This window comes from Physella acuta, unplaced genomic scaffold (assembly GCF_028476545.2).
Source record: "Physella acuta isolate Inbredline_101_S28 unplaced genomic scaffold, ASM2847654v3 ptg000933l, whole genome shotgun sequence".
NCBI classification, from domain to species: domain Eukaryota; kingdom Metazoa; phylum Mollusca; class Gastropoda; family Physidae; genus Physella; species Physella acuta.
Genome location: NW_026732450.1, coordinates 255,147 through 282,298, shown reverse-complemented (window position 1 = coordinate 282,298; position 27,152 = coordinate 255,147). Strand labels below are relative to the sequence as shown.

General features: G+C 33.0%; 3 protein-coding genes across 4 annotated transcripts in view; all 3 read left to right on the top strand.

The window, feature by feature from the left end:
* LOC131953611 (WD repeat-containing protein WRAP73) overlaps positions 1-1,106 on the top strand; it is a 29,683-nt gene extending 28,577 nt beyond the window's left edge. Inside the window, exon 14 of the mRNA XM_059316869.1 lies at positions 370-1,106. Coding sequence (XP_059172852.1) covers positions 370-608 — 239 coding nt within the window. The 3' untranslated portion in view covers positions 609-1,106. The remainder of the gene's footprint in view (positions 1-369) is intronic.
* A 2,956-nt stretch (positions 1,107-4,062) lies between these two features.
* On the top strand, positions 4,063-12,870 carry LOC131953609 (kinesin-like protein KIFC3). 2 transcript variants are annotated; one of them, XM_059316862.1, is made up of 23 exons: positions 4,063-4,094; positions 5,069-5,148; positions 5,403-5,500; positions 5,608-5,662; positions 5,788-5,825; positions 5,993-6,149; positions 6,248-6,330; positions 6,461-6,556; positions 6,705-6,785; positions 6,946-6,997; positions 7,121-7,251; positions 7,444-7,608; positions 8,055-8,166; positions 8,496-8,668; positions 8,913-9,017; positions 9,177-9,301; positions 9,459-9,579; positions 10,030-10,159; positions 10,302-10,395; positions 10,823-10,926; positions 11,221-11,363; positions 11,777-11,821; positions 12,139-12,870. In XM_059316862.1, exons 2-23 carry the CDS (start codon positions 5,130-5,132, stop codon positions 12,280-12,282), a joined length of 2,271 nt encoding a protein of 756 aa, XP_059172845.1. In that variant the 5' UTR covers positions 4,063-4,094; positions 5,069-5,129; the 3' UTR covers positions 12,283-12,870. The 2 variants fall into 2 exon arrangements, with proteins under 2 accessions (XP_059172845.1, XP_059172846.1); XM_059316863.1 differs by lacking the exons at positions 4,063-4,094; positions 11,777-11,821 and having other exon boundaries at positions 5,062-5,148.
* A 1,126-nt stretch (positions 12,871-13,996) lies between these two features.
* LOC131953607 (kelch-like protein 18) lies at positions 13,997-25,228 on the top strand. Its single transcript, XM_059316856.1, has 13 exons — positions 13,997-14,106; positions 15,281-15,411; positions 16,040-16,180; positions 17,044-17,149; positions 17,336-17,428; positions 17,576-17,736; positions 18,214-18,331; positions 19,009-19,135; positions 20,224-20,338; positions 20,504-20,608; positions 21,293-21,404; positions 21,919-22,113; positions 22,584-25,228. The coding sequence occupies exons 1-13, from the start codon at positions 13,999-14,001 to the stop codon at positions 22,815-22,817; spliced, it is 1,746 nt and encodes a 581-aa protein (XP_059172839.1). The 5' UTR covers positions 13,997-13,998; the 3' UTR covers positions 22,818-25,228.
* Positions 25,229-27,152: the final 1,924 nt, after the last annotated feature.

Genomic DNA, 27,152 nt, shown 5'->3' with positions numbered 1-27,152 from the left:
TTATTTTTTGTATGTTGTGATGTTAAGTATCTTCTCCATGTTGAGCAACATGTAAAATCTTTGTAAAAGTTTTGCAGTTATAGTTACTTTTTTTTAGCCAGGAAACAATTAATATAAAAACATATAATAGTAATACTTAAAGCAAAGTATTTCTGATGTTATTGAGATTAACAAAAATGTTAGCATTTTACATTTACTTCTATACTTTTCTGATTTCTATCTTTTGTTATTTTTACTTTTTTAAGATCTTTCAAATAAATTTCAATGTATTCTTTTAGCTCTTCTATAATATTTTCATGAAAATAAACATGATCAAAAATTATTTTTAAGAAACGACCTAGACATAAATTTTGCTTCACTTGTCTGCAGGTACTTTCATGATTCACCATCTGCTGTGGCACCCAGAAGGGGATTCAATCCTCCTGATTGGGAAGGAGCAAATGTGTGTTTGTTTTTTGGCACCAACTGAAGTGAATGTCTCCGCAGTCCACAACACAAGTACTATCAACAACACGGAGGAAAAGTCTTACAATAGCAACAAGAATGATAAAAATAGCATAACAGTAGAATACTTAAAGTCCAGTCATGATTCTAATAACAATGAATGAGCACAAGATTAACTAAGATGTTATCCATTGTGTATTTTTTTTTTATTATGCATTTGTGACAATAGGGAGAAATAGTATTTTTCCCTTTCTAAAATTAAGTGAATACATAATTCATTATCTTCACCATTCCATTTTACTTAAGCTATGGTAAATGTTAACTATACAAGCAATATATGCATTTATTTATTTCAGTCTATAACTATAATTCAGTGAAAATATGATTTTCTATTACAAGAACAATTAACTTTTATTTAACTATGCAAGGAAATGTTTTATAAGATTGCTTCCTCACTACATGCTGTTATTTAGTTTGATGCTTTGAAAACATTTTTTTAAATATATTTTCTTCTCTTGCAACTTTAATCTAACCAAATGTGCCGATGATAGCTGCATATATTTTTCAATTTTGTAAATATACAATTAAATTTTAAGTTTGTATGAAATTTATATTTAGTTTTTCATAATGTTCATATTGAATGTAGATTACAGATTTATTTTATTATTATTTATTTCTCTAGGTTTGTATTTTGTGTATTTGCTGTGTTTATTATTCTTAAAACACTAATAATAACATTACCTATACCATAACTGAATGTTATAGAAAATGTAACTATTTTTATAATAAAAATAAATTTTAATTAATATTTTCTGTTTTTTAGGTGTTTCTATTGATTTATTAACTTTTATTAACTTTTTTATCTTGATTATAAAATTTAAAAAAGGCTCCCTAATATCACAGAATTTAATCTCACTGTCAAGAAATATCATGCTCAAATGTCAAATTGGTTTTCTTTTACGTTTATTAAGGGGATATGCGCGGAAAAAAATCACAAATTTTCTTGTTTTTCATCATGATCGGTTTCTTGCACTTTTGGATACTTTGTCCATTTTTGTATAAAGAAAATAATAACTTTAAAGGAAAAAAAAATATTTTATGTGTTTGAATTACGATTTTTATGACCCTATTAATTAAAAATAATCAATTTTTCCCAATCTTACAAGCTCTCTATGAAAAGTTTTATATCCGTCATTATATTGTATTTGACATCATTGGAAAGCTGGATTTCTCATGTATCTAATAAACTTAATTTCCTACATCTCGGAAACACCCAAAGCTTACAATCGGCTTTGCAGTTTACACAGATATGGTACTTTCCTGACCTAGTTTTCGTTACTTTTGGCTGTTTTTCTCAGTTCGCATGTTTTTAACACTAAAAAGCCTACTACTTTTTTATTTATTAAACAATGCCAACCATATTTTCAGTAATTGTTCTTGATGCAAAAATACAACTTTTGTCACGAGGGAATTGTGATTGCTTTCATAGAAAAAAAGTATTTGGTAATTAATATGCAAATTTTGAAACTTTTGAATACTAAAAACGGTACGATTTTTTAGACCTTGTAAAATTCTTACTAGTAATTATTTCAAAAAGTTGTCGTGACAAAAGTTTTAATATATACTGAAATATAAGCAGTTTAAATTTGATTGCTATAGGTGCATAAATAAAAAAGCCTTAGTATTTTTAAAAGTACCGAAAAATTCAAAATGGCGGAGGTTTTTGGGTTTCCATGACAACCAAAATTGTTTTCCACCCTTTTTTTTTGCTGTTTAATACTTACTTCTATATGCCAAATATGATAAAAGTATTCAAAAGGCTTTAGATCTTAAACTGTAAAAAATAGAAAAAAACATAGCATATCCCCTTAAGAAATCAGGAGAAGGGGAGGCTACTCAATAATAAGCTCTACATCTGAAGAAGAAAAAATGAGCTAGGGCAGTTGAAAGACCTTGTCCGAAATGAATAGAGAATTTTACAAAATTTTGTTGTTGAAGTGTGGCTGGTCCCTAAGCACATTAGGAATTAATAAATTATCTAAATACTACAATGAGGTTGGCAAGAACAGTGATATCTTAATAGAAATGTAGAGTTTGATTCAAATAGATAAGTCTACGTATACCTATATACACATTTAGAACTCCAAGCTACCTGAGGTCAGGGCAAGTAAATATATTGGGCATTCTGGGTATTTTTAACTAAATTTTAAAAATGGGTCTTCCATAAAACAAATGACGTACTGTTTTTGACAATTTTTACCTCCCCCTCCCCATGGTCACCAAAAAAAAACCAGCCCCCTCCCCGAAATAACTTTACACCTCAGGCTACAACCCCCCCCCCCCCCCTCCAAGTTTAAAAAAAAAAATGACATCAATTTCTTTCTAAAATATTGACTGAGCTCGGTCAAAATAGGGTGTAGGACAAAATGCCGACTGCCAAAAGGAAGAGCCAAAAGGCCGACAGACCATAAGGCCGACAAACATAAAAAAATATGTATTACTTCATAGCTCATATCTAGACAACCATCGAAATAAGGCATACAATAAGGCGAACCGTTCAAGAGAAAAGACGATGCTAGGTGCTATCCTTATAAGGTGAACCATTAGGTCAAGCGACTGGAGATTATGGGAGTGTCTCAAACACCTAAATATTGCGGTCACTGCTGTCTTTCACAGCTTTCTTCTACGTCAAAGAGGTGAGACAACCATTGAAGAACCAAGTCAAAAGCTGCCAGCATCTTCACCCACATGCAACAAGGTTAGTGTTTCTTCCAGACTTTTTTCTCCGGGGGGGGGGGGGGGGGGGGAGGGGGTACTTGAAATCTTCGGGGGTGGGGGGCGGTAAACTTTCTTCGGGGAGGGGGGGGGGGGGTGGACACTGTTAAAAGTATATATTTTTATATAAATTATATAAATTTCATTCCGTTTGGGGGAGGGGGCGGTAAAAAGCCCCCCCCCCCCCCGAAGAGATACCTGGAAGAAACTCTGCACCCGGTGTGGCACTTAATGGTGTCACCCCCCAGAGGCGTAGCGAGCCTTCCCGGGGACAAACTTTCAAATTTTCGATTTGCACCCCCCCCCCCCTCAAGTTTTTCTCTATATATTTTTGGTATTTTTTGCCTTGGTGTCACCCCCCTAAATGGCGTCACCCGGTGCGGTCCGCACCCTCGCTACGCCTCTGATATAGGTTATAGGCCTAAACTAGGACCCAAACTTCATGGCGCTTTGATGTACTCACTGCTGATGCTCCCGGACCTAGAAAGCCTGCTAATACTACAAAGTTTAAAGTAAGAATAAGGCGAGCTTTTATAGAAAGGTATCGAAAGAGAAAGGACTAGGTTAGACAAATGATTCAATCAGTTTTAGCCTACTTTACATTATTATATGCCAGACTCATCGTCTGTAATTGTTGACAGTTGTATTAACAAACAAAAATTATACTGATTTTATTATTGGGAAATTCTTCATTCATTACATTTATTTTGTTAGTAAAACAGCGAAACGAGCCAAAAAATTATTTGCGGATATTTACGTTATTTTGTATTTTCAAGTTAACGCCCATATTACACTTCCTGTTACCGTAGTTCAAATTTTTCATTGTTGACAAATAGATCTACTATACTTCGATCTAGACTAGATCTAGGATTCGAGTAGGATTCTTTCTAGATCACTAGATTTTTAAATCTAGATCTATCTAGTATCTAGCTCATACTATCTAGACTAATTGTACCGTACCTTACACTAGCAACTAGTCTAGTCTTTAATCTACTTTTACTACTAAATAAATTAATAAATAATTTTATCATCCAAAAAAAAATAATTCCAATCTGCTTTAAAAAAGGGGTGTTACTAGTTTACCCGGTACCTAGAAAGTTAAAAAAGTAACTATTAAAGTTAAACTAACAACAAGTGTAAGTGTTAGTAATACTGTAATAGTTATTTATTAGTTAGTTGAGTGTTAGTTAATAGTTAGACCAGTGTTTAGTACTGTTAGGCCGGTTTTGTTTTAGCCTTTAGTTAAGTAAAGTTAAGTTTAAAGTTAGGCCTACTCTGATAGTTAGTTAGATAGTTAGGCCTAACTAATAACTAACTAAACTAGTCTAAACTCTAAACACTAAACCAAACAGTGAAACACACACATTGCTGGCTAATACTTAGCTATAATTATACTATAATAAATATCAAATATCAATTCTAACCCTGTCCCTAACCGGTCAACCCTAGTGAGCCCTAGTCCATAATACTATCATAATACTAATATGCCTAACCCCTTAATTAGCCTTAATATAATTTCTAACCATAAAAATTAAAATTAGTTGAGATTACAATGTAACAGTAATTTACTAACTACATTTTAGTCACGATCAAAACATAAATCCTCCTTAAAATGTGAAATAGGCCCTAATTACTAAAATTTAAGGAGGCACCTTTGCTCACATTTCTAGTCTCAGCCGATTTTACATACTTAAAATTAAGTTAAAATGATATATTACCTACTATATTATTATTAAAATTATATTTAGGCCTATTCCTAATCCTATTATTTTTATTAGGCCTAGGCACAAGTTTTAGTTCAGTTTTAAGCCGATTCAATAATGAATTATTTTTGTGATACCACCCACAGGCAACTTTAAGTGTTTAAATACATTTAAATTCTGTTTCAACAAAGTTAATAATTACATCAAATGGACAATCAAAATAATGGTACGTAAACTGAATTTAGGATAATCAAGTTAGTACTTAGGAGTAGGTAGTTCACTATAACTAAGTTAGCCTACATTCTACATTCATATATCATGAATGTAATACATAATATTAATATAGGCCTACATGATAAAAGTTAGTCACAATTGTAATATTTAAATATTATAATATAGATCTAAATTCAGTTGATAGTTACTAAATATTTATTACGGTAAAAGTTGGCTTAATACATTTGAAAAACTTTCTGTTTTCAGACACTCTTGAAAAACGGCCATCTATTGCAAATGTGTACAGTGAATTATTCAAAGATATTTCAACTGTAAATAAACAAAGAAAAAGACCCTTTGATACTGTAGGTGTTGTTGTTTTTATTACATTTGCAATGTTCTATTTTATCTTGTTTTGAAAATCATTTGTATGATCGTACAACAGTACACTAAAATATATTTCAACTTTCAGAGTTTATGTGAAGATGACAGTTCACCAAGTAAAGTTGCTAGACTAGACAACAAAGGTGATAAAACTTCTGTTGATCTTGATTAGCTTGAATTAATTACCTGCCAATTAATATGATTTTACAGAAACAAGACTCTCATTTGTTCCATTTCTGACTTATTAAAAATATTTAATTATCTGCAGAAAATTCAGCATATAAAAGAGATAAAGCAGTTATTCAGGTAGAAAGCTGTTTTTTTTTTTTAAATCAACATAAGGCTTGATTCTGTTCCCCATGTGTTTTTTATACATTATTTCCTTTTAATTTAAAAATATTTTCCTTGTATACATGATTTTTTCCTCTCTTTTAACTATAAGTACTATGAATTATGTTTTTTTTTGTAATCAGAAAGGAAGAGAAAGGATCAAAGAGTACAAGTTTTGGCTAGAAAAGAAATTAAAGATTTGTAATACAGATTTTCATAATCAACGACAGCTGATTGCCAAAGACAATGTTATTTCTGCTCTTGAAAGTAAAATTCTAGAGCTTGAAAATCGCACACATGGTTAGTAAAAGTTGCATGTGCTGTGTTATTTTTTTTTTTAAATGGGGATTGTATTTTTTAATTTAAAATAATAAAATTGTTTACATGATCATTTGCAGATAATGCTTCATCCCCATCAACACAGAAACTGTTGGATGAAATAAGAAATCTTGAAAATGAAAATGAGAGATTAAGGAAAAGGGTTAGTCAAAGCATTTGTACATTCCCATTCCATGTATGGCAAGCATATTTGCTTTTTTATCAGAAACAGAATTTTGTTTTTTGATGTGTTACGTATAAAAAATGTATATGTAGATATTTTCTAAAAATAGATATCAGATTTGGAAACTTATGAAACACTGTACAAGAGAGGCAACATTGAGAACCCAGCTGTACATTCAATGGGTTTTACAAAGTTTGATGGGAGGGTAAGTATTTGTTGCTCTGTTTATTTTTTTTAGACCTTTTTCATTTTGCTTTTATGTTCCTTGATTTGAAACATGCATTGTGTGGGTTTGTAATATTCTAGGTCACTGATGTATAATTTTAAAAATAATGTTCAATAACTTTTGACAGCTTCTACCTCGTGTTTCTGGAACAGAAAAAGACCTTAAAACTTTCATGCAGATTTTGTCAGAGACAGAAGAAAAAATCAAAGTGAGATCATTTGAAATTAGTTACCTGGAAAAAAGATAATAGAAATCAGCACTTTACATAACCAAGTTGTAAATTAGGATTTCTTGTATTAAAATTTAAACTGGGTCATTCTGCTAGAAATGTTTGTGAAATGTGATTTTTTTTTTTTTTTCATTTACAGAAATTGAAAACAGAAAAAGAAAATTTAAAAGATGAGTTGAACCTTTTTGAAAGTGAGAAGTATTTTCAACAAACTTTTTCTTCTTTAACATATGAACTCTTAGTTTCAATATTTAATCAACTTTTGTGTTTTGTTTTGTATCATTGTAAACAAATTTAAACTTTCAACTTCACAGTTAAAAAACGTGAGCAAGAAAAAGAACTGAGACAAAAGATCAGTCATCTAGAAAACAAATTATTTGATGCCAATATGCAGTGCGTCCAGGAACAGATTAAATTTACTGAACATTTGGCGGACAATCCTACTGTAGGTTTCTTTCTCATTTTTTTTTTTTTTTTAATTTTTAACATTTTTTATTGATAGATAAATATTTATAAACTGTACAAGTAACAAATTAAATGACAAATATAATTTTCTGTAGGCTTTAGTAGAAATTCATTTATATTACTTTTTAGTTTTTATGACAATTAATTTATTGTCCTAACACAATTTATTCAGATGATTGTTGTAGAAAGCCGAGCTCCCAAACGAATGAATTTGGATGATTTGTACAGTATAAAAGACATCAGTAGCATTCTGTCTATGGATCTAAGGACAGTAAACAAAGAATTTTTACTGTTTTCAAAATCAGTGATGTCCAGTTTGAAAGATTTTGTTTACCAGGTAGGCAGGCTATCATTTTATTTTTAAATCAGGGACAGTAGTAGAACTACTTGAGTAAGTTTCAAGTCTATGGAGTTTTCCTTTCCTGCTATGGCAGTTGCCTGATTTTGGTCAGTAAAAGTGTAATTGGCTGGGCTTGCAAGTGTGACAAAATCCCTCTGTTTGAAGTAGCCATAGGAAAATAATGTATTTTATTTGACCATCAAGTTAAAAATAGAACTTGATTTTCTTTTGGCAACTATAGCCTCAACTCATTAGGTTGATTAACCAGTTGTATAATTATTAACTTAAGCTTATGTACTTCACAGTAGTTTTTTAATTTAAAGTAGAAGTTAATTTAAACACATTTTACTTTACTGTAACTTGTTTGTAGGGTGAATAATTTTCACTACAATCTTAAATGAATTAACTCCCTGTAACATCTGTCAATGTATGCTCATGTTCAGGTTCAAGAGGCAATCAAAACCACTGATGAAAAGAACAAAGAGCTTGTAATGAAGTACACTAAAGAGATCCAGCTGCGGAAATCTTTCCATAACCAGTTGGTGGAGTTGAGGGGTAAGTTTTGATTTAAATATTTAAGTAAGGGTCAGGGGTGAGTGCTATAGCTCAAAAAAAAATCCATTGATTAATTAAAGTGTTTCAGTTAAATTACATTTAGTTTTGCACTTTAAAAAAATGTTTATTGTTACCTAAATAAAGCAAATACCAATACCCAAAGGAATGAAGATGATTATTTGCAGTGCAATATTTTATTAACTGCTTTATTGGGATGGGTTTAGTTAACTTATTTGTGATATGTGTGGGGTTGGCTTGGTTTACTTACTTGGGATCAGGGTGAGCATTAGATGACAATAAAGTGCTGATCTCTATTATCTTTTTTCCAGGTAACATTAGAGTGTTCTGTCGTGTGCGGCCCTGCATCAAAGAAGATGGTGAGACTGAGACCATGGTAACAACAGACCCGTACGATGATGGAGTTATCACAATAAACAATAGAAGCAAAAGTGTACATTTTCAAATGGACAAAGTCTTTCACATGGATATCTCACAATCACAGGTGACCTTTTGAACTACGCAACCCTCCTATTTTATGCTAACGATTTTCCAAGTAATGCTTTTGATCTGTTTTAAATACATTTCAAAGAAGTAACACTTACTGCCTAAATTTCAATGTTCAATAAACCCTTTTCACCAAGTGAAACATTATGCATGCTTCTGTTAATGGTTTATCTAATTAATGTATGAATTTTGTAATCATTTTTGAAGTAGCCTAATCCCTTAAGTGATTGACCTTTGTTTAGGTTTTTGAAGAGGTCTCATCTCTTGTGCGCTCAGCTATTGACGGCTACAATGTATGTATCTTTGCTTATGGACAGACGGGATCAGGGAAAACATACACAATGGAGGTTGTTACAGTATTTTATTTTTGTAAAATAGTTAATGCTTCAGGTATATTTTGATTATAATCTAAATCATTAATGTATCCCTACTTGTATTGTAAGGCCAGAGTAAAAAGAAACATTTTTATATTTATTTTATAATTTTAGCTTTTTTTTTAAATCCAGGGTTCTTCATCTGACCCAGGAGTGAATCAAAGAGCTCTTCAATTTTTGTATGAGGAAACAAAAAACTCAAGCTGGCAATATAACATTGAAGCCAGCATGTTGGAGATTTACAATGAGACTATAAGGTTTCAATTTTATTTTTTTAAATAAAAATATAGATACAATCATTGCAGGTTTTTAATACTTGCATATATGAATGCAACCTTGTTCTTGTTTAGTCTAGCTGTAGAGTGATAATGTTGTTCTGTCGCACTGAAACCTTAATCAACTTACTGTATTTAGGGACTTGTTAAACCCTGACACACCAACTGATAAACTTGAGGTCAAGATGAAGCCCGAGGGAGGGCTGTATGTACCTGGTCTAGTCACTGTACCTGTCAGATCCCTTGCTGAGATCAATAAGGTAGGTAAAAACATTCCTACTCAATCATATAATCTTTGATGTGAAAGTTAAACTACATTTTTTAAATATTTAAAATGAATAGCTACAGTTATTTGTTATGTAGGGGTGCACATGATTGGTCTCCAAATGTCCAAAATTAGGACCCCGGGTTAATGAGTCTCGTTAGCTCCATCTAGGAGAGAAAAATATCATCAGACAAATGTTATGTTGCTGATTGTCCTTAGGTGGACAAAGACTATGGAGGCAAATCCAGAAAGAAATGCATGCTGAAGTTTGAGTCAACGTCCCACTATTACAATTAAAAATTAGAATAAATGCTATTTCTGTACTCAACTTCCTTGCTTCTTAAATCAAACTTTATAAACTTTTAAAACTTTTTTTTTTCAAATGACCAATTGCATGTAATTGTTCAGTTCCAGAAATAGAAATTTTTTTTTTTACTTTGAACAGATATTTGAGACAGGTAGACAGAACAGATCCACGGCTGCCACCAGTATGAATGAAAGGTCTTCCCGGTCCCATTGCTTGCTGTGTGTTAGTGTAGTTGGTGTCAATCTTCTGACAGGAAGCAAGACTTTTGGTACAAACATTGTTTTTCTACATCTCAATCTGAGTTCACTGTTTTATTTTAATTAGTTTTTTTATCCATGTTTCTTAAATTAAATATTTTCAAATGTATGATAGTTTGGCTGTTATATATATAATTTTTTTATGCTTTATAGGGCGACTAAATCTAGTAGACTTGGCAGGCTCTGAAAGGGTCAGCAAGTCACATGCAGATGGAGCAAGGCTTAAAGAAGCACAAAATATAAACAAGTAAACTTTCTTTTTTGTGCGATTTGTTAATGATCTATATTAGGGTAATCTAACTGTGTACTGGTGAAGAGTAATAAAGTGAACAATACACACATTAATGAATCAAGCTAAAACCCTGATCAGCAATCAAGTTTTAGCTCAGATAATAGGGTACCCAACATAACTTGGTAAAGTACTCATGATGAGGTCAAGGTCATAGAAACTAGTGGCTTTTTCTTCTACAATACACTGTTGGGCAGTGATACTTTTTTTTCCATAGCTAAGTTTAGACTAAGAGAAATGTGTGTTCTATAGACCAGATGCACACATTTTAGCTCAAACACACAATGAGTTTTGCTGTATGCTATTGTACTTATCACTATTCTTAATCATTGCTATTCAAAAGGCTCTTTGTGTACCATTTGTTTTATTCTAACTTCACCATCAGGTCTCTCTCTTCTTTGGGTGATGTCATCAGTGCCCTAAAAAATAAACATAGTCATATCCCGTACAGGAACTCAAAACTAACATACCTTCTACAGGATTCCCTTGGTGAGAACACTTTTAAATAGAATTTCATTTTTTTTCTATTTCAAATAGGTACATTTTATATCAGAAAGTGGGTCTTGAAATAAATGCTTACAATTCAAAAATTAATTTTAATTTTAATATGCTCTGTAATTTTATAGTGTTTACTACTTGTGAAGCATTTGTTTAATGTTAAATTTTACATATGAAAATAATAATTTTAAAAAATTGGCAATGGTGTGTTTGTTTACCTTCACATTTGCACATGATAAAATAACTTTAAAAGTGATTGATAATTATATCTCTATAACTATGCAGGTGGAGACAGCAAGACACTAATGATTCTCCAGGTCTCACCTGTTGAGAAAAATATAAATGAGAGCATTTGTACGTTGAACTTTGGCCAAAGGGTCATGTCTGCTGAGCTTGGACAAGCCACACGAAAAGTTGAGGAAGGAAAGGTACGAATTAATGGAAGAGCACTTCATGCACTTAACTCTTTCTTGTGATTACCAAAAAAAATTTTTCTTAATATTTGTATTGATCTCAATGGTAATTTTTTCCCCCTATCACATATAATAGTATTATAAATTAAAACCAAGATTCATTAATTTAAATATCCATAATATCTGATTTTTGCAAACAAAGTTCTTTTGCAAGGTTGTTGCATTAAAAAATAAATTTATCACATTACTAAGAAATTCTTAAGTACCAGGAAATGCTCTTCCTTTTATCTAAAATATACATTATTTATTTTTAACATCTTGCATAAGCCAAAGTTTGCCAAAACATTTTTGGGGGAAGGTTTTTGGTGTCAAACCTTCAAGCAAAGGCTTATGGGATTTGTTGTCAATTTGCATAAATGTTTTAACAGGTCCCAGTGTACAGTTTAGGACAATGGAGGAAACCCATGCTAATGGTGAGAATAAGAATAATAGTGGGAGGAGGGGGGGGGGGATAGAAAAATTGGTAGAGAAAAAGAGTAGCACAGGAAAAAAAATACAACTTTTAATACCATGTTAATGTGTTTTTGCATCACCAGCTGTTTTCTAGTCATGCATTTATGTAGTGTATTAATAGTCTTGGAGTATTCTAAATACATTAATACACTACACTGTGCTCTAGCTCGCCCCAAATAAGCTTTTTTTTGGAAACCCAAGTACAAATAAAAAATTTTAACATCAATGATTACTAGTCAATATCCTAAGATTTAAAAGGTTAATTTTTTTTTTCCAGAACACACCATCCAGCGCACGTAGAGCAAACAGTGACACACCTAATGTGGTAAACTCGCCGATACCTTTGACCCCCACCAACAAGACACCAAACATCCCAAAATGCTCGACAGTTCCTTCCAAACTTAATCAAAGATTTAAATAACATTTGTAGATGAATTTATGTTTCACCTCTCTCTCATTCACAGCATATGAACATAATCTTATTCCCCTTTTTTGCTTAGTGTTGATCATTATATGTCATATAAAGAAATATGATAAAGTCCATGTACATAAAACATAACATAATGTGTTGTTTTTTTAAACGTCAAAACAAATTTTTGCTTGCTTGTGCTTGATTTGTTGCTAAAGTGTTTAATGCATACTGCTATTTATGTATTTATAATTTTATTCCTTTTTTCACAATAGATAAATGATTTAAAAAATGTTAAACCTGTATAAAAAGAGAGACCCTAAAAAAATCACTTTTGAAACATAATTTTAATTTTAAAATGAGACAGAAATTTGTCTAGAACAATTATTTATTTGATTTTTTTTTCAATAATAACTTGTATAGAATTACAGTGTATTTTCTAGTTATTGATATTTGTGCTATGAATAAAAAAAATGTATAAGCTGCATCTGCATACTATTTAGTCTTTCTAAGATGTTTTCAAATGTATTTTTTGTAGGTTACGGTTACATGACACTGGACTTTTTTTGTAGGTTATATAATAAAGTTATTACAATGATCTTTCTGTGTCTTATTGTATTTTTATTATGAATAGTTAAATGGGGGAAAAGTCTTATTATATGTAGTTTCATAGTAGTATCATTTTCCCCTGGATAGTTGTAGCACTAGAAAAAGTATATATTTTCTATATAATATATATATATATATATATATATATTTGTATTCTGATCATAGCAGTTGACATGCTCTTTCCAGGACTATTTTTTTCAATTTGGTTTAAAAGTGTAGCCCATCTGCATGGTGTTAACATCTAGGTTGCATTGTCAGGTGCATCTTGTATGTCCTATTTTGTGCTTTCTTTGGGGGTTCCACTCTAGTGTCAGCCTGGTGATACTAGAATTTCAATTACAAATCCATAAATGACATCACATTATTTTGTAGCCACTAAGCCACTCTCTCCATCCTGCCCCCCCCCCCTCCACACCCCTCAATAGTTATATAGAAGAACCTTGTTCTCCAGGGTTTCCATCAGACATTTTTCCCCAGAAAGGGGAGGGGGGGGGGGGGGCTAATAAATGTAGGTTATTTATTTTCATTTTACGTTTTAGACATTTTATAATTTGGGAGGGTTGGAGGTGGACGTACTCCGGGAAGGCAGAGGGGCGGGGGTGGGTACATATGTCCCCGGGCGCCGACCTTAGGGGGCGCCAAAATGGGTTAGAAAAGCAAATTAAAATCTCATTCTAGCTGCAGTTTTGCATTATAAATATAAAAAAATATATCCGAGGGGGGGGGGGTGCCAATTGAAAGTTTGAGGGGGGTTGCAAAGTGAAAGTCTGAAGGGTTTGAAAATTGAAAGTTAGTCCCCGGGGGAAGGGGGGTGGGAGTGCCCCCCGCCCCCAGTGAAGAGAAAGTAACGTTAATGCCATTCTTTCTCTCTCCCCCCCCCCCCCCCCCCCCAACACCACAAAAATAACCAGTCACCCTGTCGTCCCCGTATGTTTTATAAAACCTTAAACCAATAATTGTAGTTCTAAAATAGCCTTCACTGTCTGTTTTTTAAAGAACTAGCTTATTAATTATAATTAGAATCTAGATCTAGAGAATTATGTAAATATCATGGTGCTAGTTCTGGAAGTCATGTCATTTAGGCTGTACTATGCGTCATCTCAAAAAAGATAAACAAACATGGCGGACGATACTGTTGTGTTTATTCAGAGAGAACTTCCAATCAACGCATTTCCAACGATAGCTGACATTAGAAGGCAGGGGCAACTTTGTGATGTTACCCTGAAGGTAGGCCTAATATATTTTGAAAACAATGCCCTGATCTGTTTGTCGTTTTCGACAAAATTGTTCACTTCTTTCTTAAGACTTCCTTACTCGTTGTTTGTTACTCAGCCACTCAGCCGTGCTTACGCCTAGCTTACACTGCTTGGCTTAGTTAACTTAACTTAGTTAGCTTAACTATAATACTACTAGATTTCTAGATTCTAGTTCTAGTAGATCTCTAGATCTAGATCTAGATGTCTATTTATTTAGTACTGTAGTTCAAGTTCTTCCTTGACTTCTTGTCTTGTCTAGTAATAAAATAATTTAAATTAAACTCAAATGAAACTGTCAATGACTCTTACTTTACTTATTATTAGTCTTAGTCTTCAGAAGAGTTTTCTTCTTAATTTCTTACTAAAGTAAACTATATCTAAATAGCATATTAAATATTAAGTAAATAGTCTAAATAATACATATTAAATAAATACTAATATTTACATTATTTAGATTTTAGTCTGACTCTTAACTCTAAGCTATAACTCTAATGCTTTTTTTTGGAGTTAGATCTACTAATTTTACTAACTACTAACTAAAACATCATGCAAGATGGGCATTCACTTGATTCTCTATAATCAAATAATCTATAGGCCTATATTATATTGTAATGATATTTTACTGGTGCACAAACAAAATGAAACTGTTAAGTGTTAGGCTTAGGATTACATTACACACAGATGTAAAATGGGAAAAAATTATAAAGTAAGTGGTGGACAGTGACAGATAAATTACAATAACTTACAGCAGGGGTGTAGCGAGGGGGGGGGGCAGGGGGTGTGGACCGCACCGGGTGACACCATTTAGGGGGGTGACACCAAGGCAAAAAATAGCAAAATATATAGAGAAAAACTTCAGGGGGGGGGGTGCAAATCGAAAGTTTGAGGGGGGGGGGGAGGGTGCAAATCAAAAACTTGAGGGGGGTGCAAATCGAAAGTTTGAGGGGGGGGGGGTGTAAATCGAAAATTTGAAAGTTTGTTCCCGGGAAGGGTCGCAACGCCTCTGGGGGGGGTGACACCATTAAGTGCCGCACCGGGTGACACCCGACCTCGCTACGCCACTGACTTACAGTATTTATATATTAAAGTGAGGAAAAGTACAAAAAGGCATTTAAATTTTCTATGTCTATTGTCGAATTCCCTAGGTTGCTGACCAAAAGTTTTCAGCTCATCGTATAATTTTAGCTGCTACAATTCCTTACTTCCACGCCATGTTTACACATGATATGGTGGAGACTAAACAAAATGAAATCACAATGGAAAGCATTGAGCCCAGGTAAACTATCCTTTTTATCTCTTAATGTGTTCGTTGTTTTTTGTTTTTTTACTTTTAACTTAGGCAAAATTATAATAAACAAGATGAGCATGGAAAACTAAGAGACTTTACAGGAACTATAAAGAAGCGTAGCACAAAATATAAATATATATTGAAATGAATAGTCATAACTACTACTATGTGGTCAGTACTTATTACCATAGCTTGATGTTTAAAATTTCTGTGAAAATAACACCCAGCTAGGGAACTAAATACTGACCATGTAAAGTTATGACTATTTTGATATATATTTATATTTTGTATGATACTGATACTATTGTTATAAGTTAATTGGGTTGATTCTAAATTATCTCCAAGATGCACATTGTGTTCCTGTTATAAAACTGTTGACTAACTATTCTTGTTGTGGTCTCCATGTGTTAGTCAATTTTAGATTTTGTAATAGGTTCATTACATGAATAGGGGAGATAAAACATGATGTTGGTAAACATCTATAATGTACTACTGCCACAGAAAAAATTAGATTCAACACCCTCTTAGATCTAGGCCTTGTTCTTTTTTTGTAACATTTGTAAACATCATTTAATTATTATAATGGCTTACAAAAATTTTTTTTACATTATTTCAGTGCGTTGGAAGCCCTGATAAATTTTTCCTATACTGGCAGAGTTGTTATTGACATGAACAATGTCCAGTCACTTCTCATTGTTGCTGGTTTCTTACATATGCAAGCTGTCAAAGATGCATGTAGCACATACCTAAAGAACAGGTATAGTTTAAAATTGAACTCTTCACCAGCTTTCTTGTTATAAAACAATAGGTCTTTTTTTTTTCTCATTATGTTTTTTAACAACCTGTTTGATTTTCTTAAGATTTTGTTACCACATCAGATTTTGCATGCTGTAAATATTTTAAATTAAAATCATAATATTCATTATTGAATATGAAGAAAATAAATGTTGCTGAGCATTCCTCAACCAAAAACAATTAAGGAACAGTTCAAAATTATGTTCCTCACTATTGATTTTGGTCTTCCTAGACCTTCTACCTCATCAATTGGTCCATTAGTCTTGAAGCTAGTATGTCACATCTTTAGACTAGAAGATAGTAACTTACAAATATTTGGTCCTAGTTAGACTAACAGATAGTGAAACATGACTATTTTGACCAACTTAGACTAGAGGACAGTGAAACATGACTATTTAGTCCTAGTTAGACTAGAAGAAAGTGAAACATGACTATTTTGTCCTACTTAGACTAGAAGACAGTGAAACATGACTATTTTGTCCTACTTAGACTAGAGGACAGTGAAACATGACTATTTTGTCCTACTTCCAGACTAGAGCCCTCCTCCTGTTTGTCTGTCACATTATTAGACAAGAAGATAGTAACTAACAGATAGTGAAACATGACTATTTTGACCTACCTAGACTAGAGGACAGTGAAACATGACTATTTTGTCCTAGTTAGACTAGAAGAAAGTGAAACATGACTATTTTGTCCTACTTAGACTAGAAGACAGTGAAACATGAGTATTTTGTCCTACTTAGACTAGAGGACAGTGAAACATGACTATTTTGTCCTACTTAAAGTAGAGGACAGTGAAACATGACTATTTTGTCCTACTTCCAGACTAGAGCCCTCCTCCTGTTTGTCTGTTAGACAGTTTGCTGATCAGTACCAGTGCTGCTCCTTAGTAGAGGCAGCCAATAAATACATTCAAAATAATTTCCAGCAGGTTTGTGTTTTTAATTGTTTTACCTAGACATCACTGTTGCATCTCACACTATTAATTTAATTTGAGAGAGTAAAATGCTTAGTTAATGCTTTCTATTACTGTCCTATTTTTTAAATTTGGTAATTCTCATTTAAAAACATCCTAGATATATTTGTCTACCTGTTGTTTTATTTTTCTTAAAATCAGGTGGCGCTATCCAGTGACTTTCTCACACTACCCAAGTCTGAAGTTTTGGAAATACTTTCTCGAGATGAATTGCATATTATATCAGAGGAGCAGGTGATTATTTTATTTAGACATAACTAATTGCGTTATATACAATCACAATATAAACTCAGTCACCTGTGTGTAATTTCTGGTCCCATGGGATGAATAATATAACCAATTTGTCAGATGGATTACATTGTGGATGAATGAATTATTCAGGTTTTTGAGGCAGTCATGAGATGGATCAAACACGACTCTGACGCAAGGGTCAAGGACTTGCCAGAACTGATGGTCAAAGTTAGACTGCCATTGTTGACTCCACAATATTTGAGTGACAAAGTGGCAACTGAGGATATTATCAAAAACTCTCTACAGTGCAGGTTAGTACTTAAGTTAGCCAGATGGTGACAAACTTATTCAGTGGGTTCTGTGTTTACATTAAAACATTGGATCAAATTTGTAGAAAAAAGAATGGTAGTATTGTTGAAAACCAAGACAGTATATATTACATTTTCATTTGAGCTGTTTACTTTAATTAATTGTTTTGAGAAATACAAATTAGGTAGACTTCATAAAATGAAGACAGTGTATATTTCATTTAAGCTGTTTGCAGATTAACTTCATTAACTGTGGAGAAAAACAACTAGGTAGATTGTAGAAAATTAAGTCTGTGTATATTACATTTAAGTTCTACAGTTTGATTAACTGTTTCGGGGATAATTTAGGTAGGTTGTAGAAAACTAAACTAACTAATTGCATCAGAGATTGAAGTTGTACCATTTGAATAACAAAGTTAACTTGTTGTAAAGATGATGTTCTCCTAAGATTAAACTAGGATTGCCATGTGTTAATATCAGAGACCTTCTAGATGAGGCCAGAGATTACCATCTGATGCCAGAAAGGAGACTTCTCATGCAGACATTTAAGACAAGACCAAGAGGGTGTACTGATATTCCAGGATTTATTTATGCTGTGGTTAGTATCAACTGTTAGATTTGAGCTGCTAAAATCTATTCAAGTGGTTGTTGTGTTTAAAAAGCTGACATTTAAACATGATACATTTATTTTTAACCATTACAATTTACTTGGCCACAGTGTAGTGATATTTCAGTTGAAATAAAACTTGCCACTTTATTTCCAACCACTACTACCTGTAACAAATTAAACTGTTTTTCAAGACCTGGCAGTTCCTAGCACAGTCCTGGTGGTTTTTTATGGTCAGCCTACTGTTTTGAATCTCTCTTACTAATGCCAAGCATTTGCTAGATATATTGTCCTATAAAGTTTCATGATGAATATAAAAGTCTAAGTATAAAACTAGTGATCTAAACCATCACTATTACACAACTATTTCCTCTTCATCCCCAAAAAGTACCTAAGCTGCCATTATCAATTTCAAAAATTGTCCTCAACAAATCATTTTTTTTTCTTTTCCACTGTGGATTTCATTGCATTACTTGCCTAATGATGTAATTTTTTTAATGTTTTAAAATTATTACTTTTATTAATCTAGTTAAATATTTTTTAAATGGTTAAATATTAATAAGAGGTTCAACAATGTGAGTTTGCAAATTAATAGCATTTTTTAGATAGAGTTTATTATTTTTTTTTAAAACAAGTTGACACCATGCATTATTTAAAATCATTCTTAGGGAGGACTAACATCTGCAGGAGATTCTCTGAGCACAGTGGAGAGGTTTGATCCCCTGACTGGACAGTGGTCACCAGGAGAACCAATGAGCACAATGAGAAGCAGAGTTGGGGTCACTGTTCTAAAAGGTGAGAACGCTGTTGTGTAGGTTGATGAAATAGTTCACAAAATTTTTGTTTCAGATGATTGAAAAGCTTTCATTGCTTGTTTGACATATCTGCAGGTCACTTGTATTCTATTGGGGGTTATAATGGTATGACATATCTGCAGGTCACTTGTATTCTATTGGGGGTTATAATGGTATGTCATATCTCCAGGTCACTTGTATGCTATTGGGTGTTATAATGGTATGTCATATCTGCAGGTCACTTGTATGCTATTGGGGGTTATAATGGTATGTCATATCTGCAGGTCACTTGTATGCTATTGGGGGTTATAATGGTATGTCATATCTGCAGGTCACTTGTATGCTATTGGGGGTTATAATGGTATGTCATATCTGCAGGTCACTTGTATGCTATTGGGGGTTATAATGGTATGTCACATCTGCAGGTCACTTGTATGCTATTGGGGGTTACAATGGTATGCTATATCTGCAGGTCACTTATATGCTATTGGGGGTTATAATGGTATGTCATATGTGCAGGTCACTTGTATGCTATTGGGGGTTATAATGGTATGCCATATTTGCAGGTCACTTGTATGCTATTGGGGGTTATAATGGTATGTCACATCTGCAGGTCACTTGTGTGCTATTGGGGGTTATAATGGTATGTCACATCTGCAGGTCACTTGTATTCTATTGGGGGTTATAATGGTATGTCACATCTGCAGGTCACTTGTATTCTATTGGGGGTTATAATGGTATGTCACATCTGCAGGTCACTTGTATTCTATTGGGGGTTATAATGGTATGCTATATCTGCAGGTCACTTGTACTTGTATGCTATTGGGGGTTATAATGGTATGTCACATCTGCAGGTCACTTGTGTGCTATTGGGGGTTATAATGGTATGTCATATCTGCAGGTCACTTGTATGCTATTGGGGGTTATAATGGTATGTCACATCTGCAGGTCACTTGTATGCTATTGGGGGTTATAATGGTATGTCATATCTGCAGGTCACTTGTATGCTATTGGGGGTTATAATGGTATTTCATATCTGCAGGTCACTTGTATGCTATTGGGGGTTACAATGGTATGCTATATCTGCAGGTCACTTGTATGCTATTGGGGGTTATAATGGTATGGAGCGTCTGGACACTGTGGAGGTTTATGATCCTCTCTCTAAAAGATGGAGTCGTGTCTCAGCCATGAATTGTAAACGCAGGTATGATAACAAGCTTAATATTAGTCGTTTAATGGTATTTCTTATAGATTAATAAAAATCATGTAGAATAACGCTTTTAAACTAGTTCTAATATTTATAAAACTTACAATCAGTATCACCATTTTGAATGTGAATAAATAAATTACCTCCCTTGTACTATTGTAGTGCTTTAGGTGCAGTCAGTCTCAATGGTAAAGTGATTGTGTGTGGAGGGTATGACGGGGTGACTTCTTTAAGGACTTGTGAAACATATGATGCTGATACAAATACGTAAGGATCTTTTCATTATGTCAGATTGTTTTGTTTGCATTGATTTTTTTGTTTTACAGAATATAACCTTTTTAATTGGCAGATACGTTTTTAATAATCCCTAACTAGGACTGGTAAGTAGGTCACCAACCAGTTCTATGGCTCATGCAGGTTTTATTGAGCTGGTGACCTACTTACCAGCCCTATAGTTGTATGTATATTACTCTCTACTAGTTATTAAGTTAATATAATGTGCATTAAAATCTCTCAGTGAGTTTCATTACATTTTAATAAGTGATTTCATTGAGATTTAGATAATAGTTTGGTACCTTGTCGGTTATCCATAAAAGTTTAAACTTTAGTTTATGAAGCTAAATAATACTTGAAAAAACAAATTACTTTGTAGTGGATAATAGTTATTATTTCAATTGTAATGTATTTAATAACATTTCCTGGCATGAATGTACTTAATTATCAGAATTACATTTTTTCATATTTTAGAATCTGAATTTTGTTAAACACAAAATAAATTTTACAAAATTAAACAAGAATAATCTATAATATTTTTAAATTTTATGGCTGTAAAAACAAATTACTTTTGTTCATTAATTTTTTAAAATGTGATCTTAAGATTTTTTTCTGTAACCACTTTGTTTCAGACTAATCTAGTTCTACATCCTTATAATTTTTTTTATATCCACATAGGTGGTGTCCCATGCAACCCATGCATAAACATCGCAGTGCCGCTGGTTTATCAATCTTGCATGGCTGTGTAGTGGCATGTGGTGGACATGATGGGCTTTCTATTTTTGATTCTGTAAGTTGCTTTTCATAGCTATAATAAAAGATTTTTTAAAAACTTTATCAATAAAATTCAAGCATTTTATTGAAAATGAACCATAATCCAGATAGGACTTAAGTTAGTTATCATAGGTCAGATATGACAGAATTACTCTATTTCTGTGACTTTTGCATCTAAAAGGGACAGTGTGATTATATGCTCAGCACCTTTACTTTCCTTAACATAAGTCAGGTACCCATCAGAGTTATGTGGACTCAAGAACACCCTAGAGACTAGATAAATTTGATGAACTGAAGATTCAGGCCAGCAGTCTTGCATGCTACTGCCCTGCTGCACAGTCCCACTAGCTAGGGCTTAATCCAATCAAATTTTATATTATATATTACAATATACATTCTTTGCTTGAAAATACCAAAAATCTACATTGAAGCCTCCTATGTAATGAAAACTATCAAGCAATTGCTGTCTAAGAAAAAAGTTTGTTTTTCTAAGTGAAAACTTTGTTATCTGGATCTATTGCTGCTTGCAGGTTGAGACATACAACCCTTCTACTGGCGAGTGGAAACAGCTTCCTCCAATGAAATCAAAGCGCTGTCGTCTAGGCGTGGCGACACTGAACGGCAAGGTGTACGCTGTGGGTGGCTATGATGGCTGTGTGTTTCTCAAGTCAGTTGAGAGATATGACCCAGACACACAGCAATGGGAGTATGTGGCTTCAATGAATGTAAGAACAAAGATGTCTCCAAAAAACTGATAGGTTGTCTTTTTAAAATCTTACTACACATGATAAAATTCAAATGAAAATATAAATAACAAAATTGTAAGCCATTACTTATTTTAGTACTAAGAGAACATTGTCTTGAGATCAAGTGGTCTAGTGCAGCTTATTTTATCTTATTGAATAAATACTATCAGCAATCCTATAAAATTATGGTTTCATTTTTTTTTACCAAATTGTAGCTTTATTTTGAAACAAATTGTCTAACCTTTGCACTAAATTATTAATTACACTTTAAAACATATTAATGTGGACCAAATTACAATTTAATTGTTTTACCTAACTCAAAGTTAAGTGTTGTAAACCAGATTACTATTTAAACTTTGGGTCTAATTTAGATTAAAATTTGATCTATATTAGACCAAATTACAATTTTAACTTTTGGGCCTAAACTGGATACAAACTTTATCCTGCAGGTGAAGAGGAGCCGTGTAGCTGTTGCTGCAACATACGGCCGCCTGTACGCTATCGGAGGCTACGACGGTCAGACCAATCTCAACACAGTAGAGATGTTTGACCCCAATATCAACGAGTGGAAGTTTGTCACCAGCATGAGCGCTCACGAAGGTGGTGTTGGGGCGGGCGTCATCCCGATGGAATCGTTTGGAGAGGATAAATTCTCTTTCTTAAAACAGGAAAATTCTAGTTGAGTTTAAAACCAAACACTTGTTCATCTGCTTTAGGGTTATTTCGTTAAAAAAAAAGCTTTAAAAAGAATAAGAAGCAAACACATTTTTTCCTATCCTGCTTGTTTGGCCGAGTGAGTATAGTTATCTAGTCATGTTTTAATCTATTATGAATTTTGTATAGATTTTTAACATCATTGATATCTTATCTGATAGGAGTACTATGCATTGAATTATCATTGGCAGTTTCTTATTATTAATTTTTTTTTGTATTTCAGTAGTTCTTAAAAACGTTTGGTATTTCAATTTTGTTATTGGAATATTTATTTGGCAGCAACTTGTTTGACTCCATCTCACTTTGCTAGTTTTTTACATTTCTAAACTGATTGTGGTTATCCCCCTTTACCCATGTAAATTATGTAATGTATGATTTTTTTTTTTAAAGTTTGTTTTTTTGTTTCAATTGTGAGTTACTATCAAAGCATTTTTTAACACATTAGTGATAAGGTTTCATTATTCTTTATCACTAAACAAGTTGTTAATTAGGTAAAAAAAAATATGTGTTTTAAATCTTTTACTGTGATAAACTTCATAACTTGACTTGTCAATGAACTTGTGTTCTCATGACCTCTTAGTAAAACTTTAAATTTTGTGAAATTTGAGGTTTCATTGACATATAAAAACCAAATGATGTAATACTTTGAACACTGAATAGATAACCCTGCACTTGTTCATATTTGCCGTTGGTTCAGGATTGTTCTTTATAAGAGCTGACAGAGATGGCCTTACAGGCGACTAATTGTTTTGTGGTTTTGGATGGCTGAAGAAGCAATTACTATAATAAGTCTTTCATGGTTAGCATTTTATTATTTGTCTGTTTTTCTAAATAAATTAGATTTGACTTGTGGCTGTTTTAACAATTTTTTAACTCTCCATGACTAAATGAATCGCCTTAACATTGATTTCAATGCTGAAACTGGTTAAGAAAAATGTATGATTGTCCCTGAGTAATGATCATTTTAATCTTGAGTCTGCAAAAAAAAAATCTGGGAGATTTAGAATTTTTTATCAGACTGTTTCTTTTTACCAAGCTGATATTCCAGACCCCTCCTCCCCCCAGAGTTTATTTTTTAGCTCAAAACATCTCAAGGTGCAAAGTGCATCATTTAGTCATGGAGGGTCACATTCGTGTACACATGTACACAAGAATAGATCAAATGTACATACTTTATTGCTTCTCTCTTTGTTTACTTTGCTGCCTGTTTATTACCTGTTTATAATATTGCTACTAAAAAGCATTTTTAAGCATAAATCTAATTTATCTTTTGAGGAGAGTTGATACTGTTTATAGAGCAGTTGGTATGTTTTTTCTTCTCTCATCGCTGGCTTTATTTTAAGCTGTGAATTGTATGCAAAAGACAATCATACTTTTATTACTAGTTATTAGCTGAAAGAGACAGAGCATTCTTTAGTAAGGCAAGTCCCTATGTTACATTAGGAGCTGATGGTAGCAGTGTTGTCAGCTGTCTTGTGATAATAAAAAGCTCATTGGGTTCTTTCCCATCTAACTCTAGTTAGAGAACAAATGTTAAACTCTGATTGATATCTCTAATACATTACCTACAACTTAAAAAAAGAACTGTTGTTTTCTCTGCCTTGTGCTAGATAGGAAATTACCATGGAGTTAATGCCCACTAGACTGTTTTAATTAAAGATTTGAAACCTTTTGTACCTAGATAACATCATAGTAATTAGCATACACAATACCATGTAAGTGTGCTTTATTCAAAGTAGTATATATTTTTCATAGCTTTAACGTTGTGATATCAAAGTCCAGAACAAATAAACTTATTATATCAGAAGAAACATTATAATAATTATATATTTCAATGAGCCTTGTTGTATGTTTAAATATAAGAGTTAAAATAACCATTTACATTTTTTTTTATATAGTTATCTTGCAATGAGCTGAAGTTCAAAAGTTTTTTTTATAGTAATTGTAGATTACCTTATTTAACTCTGGAAACTTTAGTTTACCATATTGCCAATGGGGGGTCATTCACAAGATAAGGTTAAATCAGTTAGTGTCTTTATATCAAATGGGTTAAGGTTGGGTTATAACCTGGATAAACCACTGTAAACAGGGCATAAGCTTTGTACTAAGTGTCCACTCTTTACCCAATAGCAGCAGTTGTCTGATTGAAGATAATAGTTAATAGTGTTCAGTGGTGTAAGCACTGGTGGGTTTGTTTAGAAAAAAATTGGAGTGAAATGTTACAATTCGCCAGAGTTTTTGTTCTTGTAAAATTGTGTGCATTCAGTTTTGCAGTGTTGTTTTTTATAAATCAAAAGTTGTTTTTCTCTTACTTTGTGATTTTATTTAACCTGGTTTCTCTCCCTTGAAGAGAAATAATGAAAAATAAATTTTTGTTTTGGAAAAATGTTTAGAGTTGTTAGTTTTCTAAAAAAAAAAAGTTATTTAAGTAGGTAGAGACTTGACTAGACCCCTAGAGTACAATGTAGTAGCATAGACCCATCGACTCTACTAGCTGTGTTCATGCTTCCATACCTTGTAGATCAGTCAGAGGTTCTCAACTACGGTACATTCCATTGACTACTACTTTGAAAGAAAAAAACTATTTCCATTTCTAGAAAATGAGCATTGGGGCATGTTTTTTTTTTTTTTTTAAATAATTTAAGCCCTACCTAACTTGAAGTCAGTGACCCTCTGATTAAGAACCGCTGACGTTGAAACCTGGAAGCAAAGGGAACTATGGGTAAGTGGCAACAGAGGCCGAACGGACACACCCAACGATTGTCTAGGGGTAAGAGGGAGGAGTTTGTTCCTAGACCAAAATAGGAGGATAGAAGTCAATAATTACATTTCCGTGGTCATAAACCCACCCCGTCTCTTTAGTACACCAACTAAGCTACTATACTCAGACTATACTGACTTCAGAGATAAAAAGTAAAAAGTGGAAATTATAATTACACTACGTGACCAATGAGAATATGCCACGTTTTTTTTTCTCCATGCGCAGCCGTGTACATTCATTATTTGCAGTTATTATACAGACAATAAAACCCCATGCAATTAATTAGCAAGATTGAATTGAGGGTGTGTGCGAGATTTTGCTGGCTCTAAGGCCAGTTTCAATACCCCAGCCTCGTTTTGAGTCCTGTAAAAAAAAATCGATAGAGAGCGAATCAAGAGGGAGAGCACTCGAAGGCGTCTGCCGCTCGTGTGTGGGAGCTAATGGCTCAACAATGCCCGCTCCAGCATTCAGTCCTGTGACATCGGTCTCTCCAGCCTTTTGTTGTTTAGTTAACCTCATTAAAAAATCATGATCGGGAATTTTTTGTTGTTGTGGCGTTTGGTCGCTACCCTTTCAACTTTGGTGATTTGATGAACTCTGACCTCAGGTTTTTGCATGGATTTTTAAAAAAAATTAGCATTTTCATTCAGGGCTATTTAAAAGTAAAGACACGAAATCTCGACAATAACCTCATCCCCTTCCCTCCTTCCACCACATCTCTTTAAGTAGGCTAATATAGAAGAAAAAGGAAATTAAAATGAATTATTTTTCTTAATTCGGGACATTGTTGTTGTTGTTATTTATATAGGATATGACTAGTCCATTCTGTTAGGATAATATAGGAGAAAGTGTTCTATTTAGTGGGTGATGTATTTAAGATTAGTCCGTGTACAGAGTGATTTATTAATACCAGTTAATGTATGGCGAGTTGAATTCTTTTGTCCGATTAAGTCACTTTAAGTGTAGGAGATTAAGATTAATTGCGTTTTTAATTTTCCACGCTACGTCAACATTTTAAAAAATTAACCTTCGTGACTTATATGTCACACTTCCACTACCCAATCTGAATATAAACTCGCTGATGTGTTAAAAAAAAACTATAAAGATATCCCAACTGGTATGCCATAAACTCACAACCACTCCAGTGTCAAACGGCTTGCCATAACTCGCCATTTGAAGCAATCGTTCACTGGACGAGCCCAAATTTCACTTGATGAGATGAAGTTGTGCTATCCTTCCTTTGTCAAGGGCACATTACAGAGAACAGGAAGACAAAAAAAAAATCTTTCATTAATAACGTCGGCATTCTTTTTTTTTATTCTACACCTATGATTCATCACAAATTACTATTTTTATACATACACAAACTTGCGTGATTAAACAATTGTTTTTGTTTTAAATGTTTTTTTAGACAATCAACCACAGTTTAAGTAAAACAAAATATAAAGCTATTAATTATCTTTAAGTGTTTATAATATTTTTTTATAATATTTCATTAAATGTAAGGCATAGATTAAAGTGTAAAATACTTAAAAGTTATAAG